Source organism: Loxodonta africana, chromosome 24 (genome assembly GCF_030014295.1).
Source record: "Loxodonta africana isolate mLoxAfr1 chromosome 24, mLoxAfr1.hap2, whole genome shotgun sequence".
Classification (NCBI taxonomy): Eukaryota; Metazoa; Chordata; class Mammalia; order Proboscidea; family Elephantidae; genus Loxodonta; species Loxodonta africana.
Window position 1 is genome coordinate 38454 of NC_087365.1, and position 3087 is coordinate 41540.

The 3087-nt window shown below is 43.5% G+C and overlaps 1 protein-coding gene across 1 annotated transcript; it reads right to left on the reverse strand.

Moving 5' to 3' along the window:
• Positions 1-691: 691 nt before the first annotated feature.
• On the reverse strand, positions 692-1754 carry LOC100668357 (neutrophil defensin 6-like). The gene is made up of 2 exons (XM_010591793.2): positions 1583-1754; positions 692-804 (listed from the first exon to the last, which is right to left on the reverse strand). Exons 1-2 carry the CDS (start codon positions 1752-1754, stop codon positions 692-694), a joined length of 285 nt encoding a protein of 94 aa, XP_010590095.2.
• Between the last annotated feature and the right edge of the window lie 1333 nt (positions 1755-3087).

Below are 3087 nucleotides of genomic sequence, written 5' to 3' on the forward strand. Positions count from 1 at the left end.
CCCAGTTATCCTCCCTTTAGTCATTGGTGGGAATAATGCTTTGTATGATAGGACCCTGGCACTCTGCAGCACCAACAAGGACATCCAGATTGCTTGGAGAACTACATTCTCTCACCTTATTTTGCCTGATTGTCCATCCGAGGCTGTGCTATATAGGAAATGTGGGATTCTCTGCAACTTTAGGGCAACCCAGGAGAGTGCATGTCAGAAAGTGCATTTGAGAAGTTGTGGGTGTGCATTGGTCTGTATGAAGCCAAATTTTTATGCATAAAATCCAACTTTTACTATATGTGGCTATATAAAAAATAATGAGTGTATCATAGTGTGGTTGCCTTATGATTGTTCTTCCGCTTGTTATGTCTTTGTTAACAACCCATCGCAATCTTAATTAAAGTTGTTTCAGTGGAGCTGATAAAACTCCAGGCCTTAAAGGGTAGACCTGGGCCTGTTCAACGGGAATACTCCAACGCTCTGGAAAGACGGTGGTGCCTTTCCCTGAGAAGTAGAAGTCTAACGAGTTCAGATTAATATACATATCAAACATCAAAAAAGCACACAGGTAGAGAACTTGCTGCAAGGACTTCATTTGGGATAAGGAAAGGAAATTGAGGATAAGGTACAAGGAATAATAATAATCCTTTTACAGATCTTCAAAGCAAATCATGAACTCCTTTGTCTCTGTTTTTGAAGCTCAACGGCAGCAAAACAAGGAGACAACTCCCTGGATGGTGCATCTCCCCAAAAGACGTTCAAAGCGAAAACACCGTACACTTCTGCAGTAGCAGGTAGTGGTCTTCTTTAGGCCTGGAGAAACAGAGGAAGCATTAGGCATTGAGTACTAGGTCAGGGTTGGGTAGTAAGCAGAGAATCCTGGAGACGTTATGCACTGGGTTGAGCGGTTCTGCCATGTTGACTAAATTAGGACTCGAAGCAGTGATCAACCTCAACAGGGTAAACAGCAAATGTTGGCTACACAGGATTAGAGGCCTTCTCTGATATCACAGGTAGCAATGCTGTGCTCAGGGTAAAGACACCTTCTGATTCTTCAATAGAAGATGGCTCTTGTCTGAAGGTCTGGGGAAAGAAGAGGAGTGTCAGGCAGAGTGGGCAAGGAGGAAAGGAGAAGCAGAGCCAGACTAATAGAGATACGCTCAGAAGCCACGTGTCCACTTACAGTAGACATAATACTGGTCCTCTTAGGATGGTGAGAATTTACATTTTTGTCACAAATCGAAAGAAATCTTACTGGCTATGTGTTTGTCGTGCAGAATCACAGCTTCCTCAGTCCCAGTCTATCATTTATATGTGGCCCCCACGCCCTAGAATAGGCGTCTCAAACTCAGGGCTGGTAACCTCTCATTTCAAGCACAGCCTCCATGTATGACAAGTTCCTCTAATAGGCCTTGGGTCACCTCTCTAGCTGACGTGTCTGAGTTTTACTCATACATGTTATGGAACCAAATCCTTTGGTGCTGAGGTGCCCCGGAAGAGCCTCTAACACCAATGCTTTTGTTTTCCAATGATTTTATGGCTAGTTTGAGACACAACTGGAGCTGAACCCCCTACAGCACATGGGTCTCACCTGAAGCCTCTTGGACTGAGCGCTCATCTCCTGCAAAGGAGACTGCCATGTCCTGGTCCCCTGTTTCAGGCTCGTCCTGGGCTGGAGCCTCATCATCCGCTTGTCTGAGTGGGTCAGCCTGGGCCTGGAGGGCCAGCAGGAGAATGGCAGCGAGGAGGGCGAGGGTCCTCATGGCTGTGAGTCACCCGGAGGTCAGCGTCCTGTATGGCAGAGCAGGAGCCTGAGCATGTTGGCGAGTGAAGAGAGTCAGCCAGTATTTATACGTCTGTTAGGAGAAGGCTCAGAGATGAGCGATCCAGTTAGAGAAGGTGTGTATTTGTTCCGGGGATGGTGCTTGAGGGCTGCCTGTTGCCCTCAAGGTGTCTTTGATGTTACTCTGTTCTGGCTGCTGTAATTGCACCAAAGGTCTGTATGTCTAGTGTCTGCACTTGGTGTATGTTGACAACGCTGATAAGGGCCTGATGTATTTTCCTGTTGCCCATCTGCTTGAATCTTTACCTCTTAATATTCAAAAAAAGAAGAGAAACAATGCTTTCATTCGATAAGCTCAGGGAAAAAGTTTTTTTGTGAAGGTGGGCCTTGCTGGAGCTCTAGACCCTTGGGCCAGACCAGGCCCCAGTGGAGTAGTGTTAATTCACTGCAGGATTCAAGGGTCACTAATCCTGCCATGGAGGATCTCAAGGTTATAAGGAGAGTAGGCTTCTGTCAGTACTGGTGTGGAAAGGACAATGACCCTATCAGGCTTCTGGTAAAATGAACTTCAGATTCAGGGCCAGTAGGATATTAGGTAATGCAATGGTCAGACTAAAGCCAAAAGATGGACACACATTAAATGTTTACGAGTTACAACTCCCCACTTTGAGAAACATCAGCCTGACTGATGTATACACAGCTTCATTCTGAGCTTGTGAAATTTTTATGAAAATTAATTCATGCACATAGAATGAAATGCAAAAGGTAGAAATAGTAACGTGTAAAAAGATTAACATTGTCTTCTATACCTGTGCCCAGCTCTTCAGCTTTGCTCCAGAAAGCCACCACTATTAACAATCACACACATCATTTCGCACCTTACTTTATTCACCTAATGATAAAGCTTGGATATACCACTGTATATCGACGCACATAGATCTGTCTCATTTTTTAAAAAAGAGCTTTGTAGTATTCCAGTGCTTGCATATGCCATAATTTAACTATTTTCTATAGACTTTATTAACTATATTTCTTATTATTAAAATACCATTAAATTAATACAATTTGTTTATTTCTGAACTTTTGCAGTTACAAGCAAGACTGAAATGAATAGTTTTTCACACGTATCATTTTACCCACAAGTGATTATACATATATTTGAGATAAATTCCTAGAAGAACATGAACTGGGTCAAAGAACATGTCATGTACAGTTTATAGATATTGCCACATTGCCCTCCATAGAGGTTGTACAATAACAGTCACAAAAATATAGAAGCCTGCTTGCTCTCCCCTCAACCCCTGCCAATGGAA

Coding starts and splice junctions, on each gene's coding strand:
- LOC100668357 (XM_010591793.2), bottom strand. CDS start 1,754: ATGAGGACCCTCGCCCTCCTCGCTGCCATTCTCCTGCTGGCCCTCCAG. Junction 805..1,582: donor CTCAGTCCAAGAGGCTTCAG/GTGAGACCCATG, acceptor CTGTTTCTCCAG/GCCTAAAGAAGACCACTACC.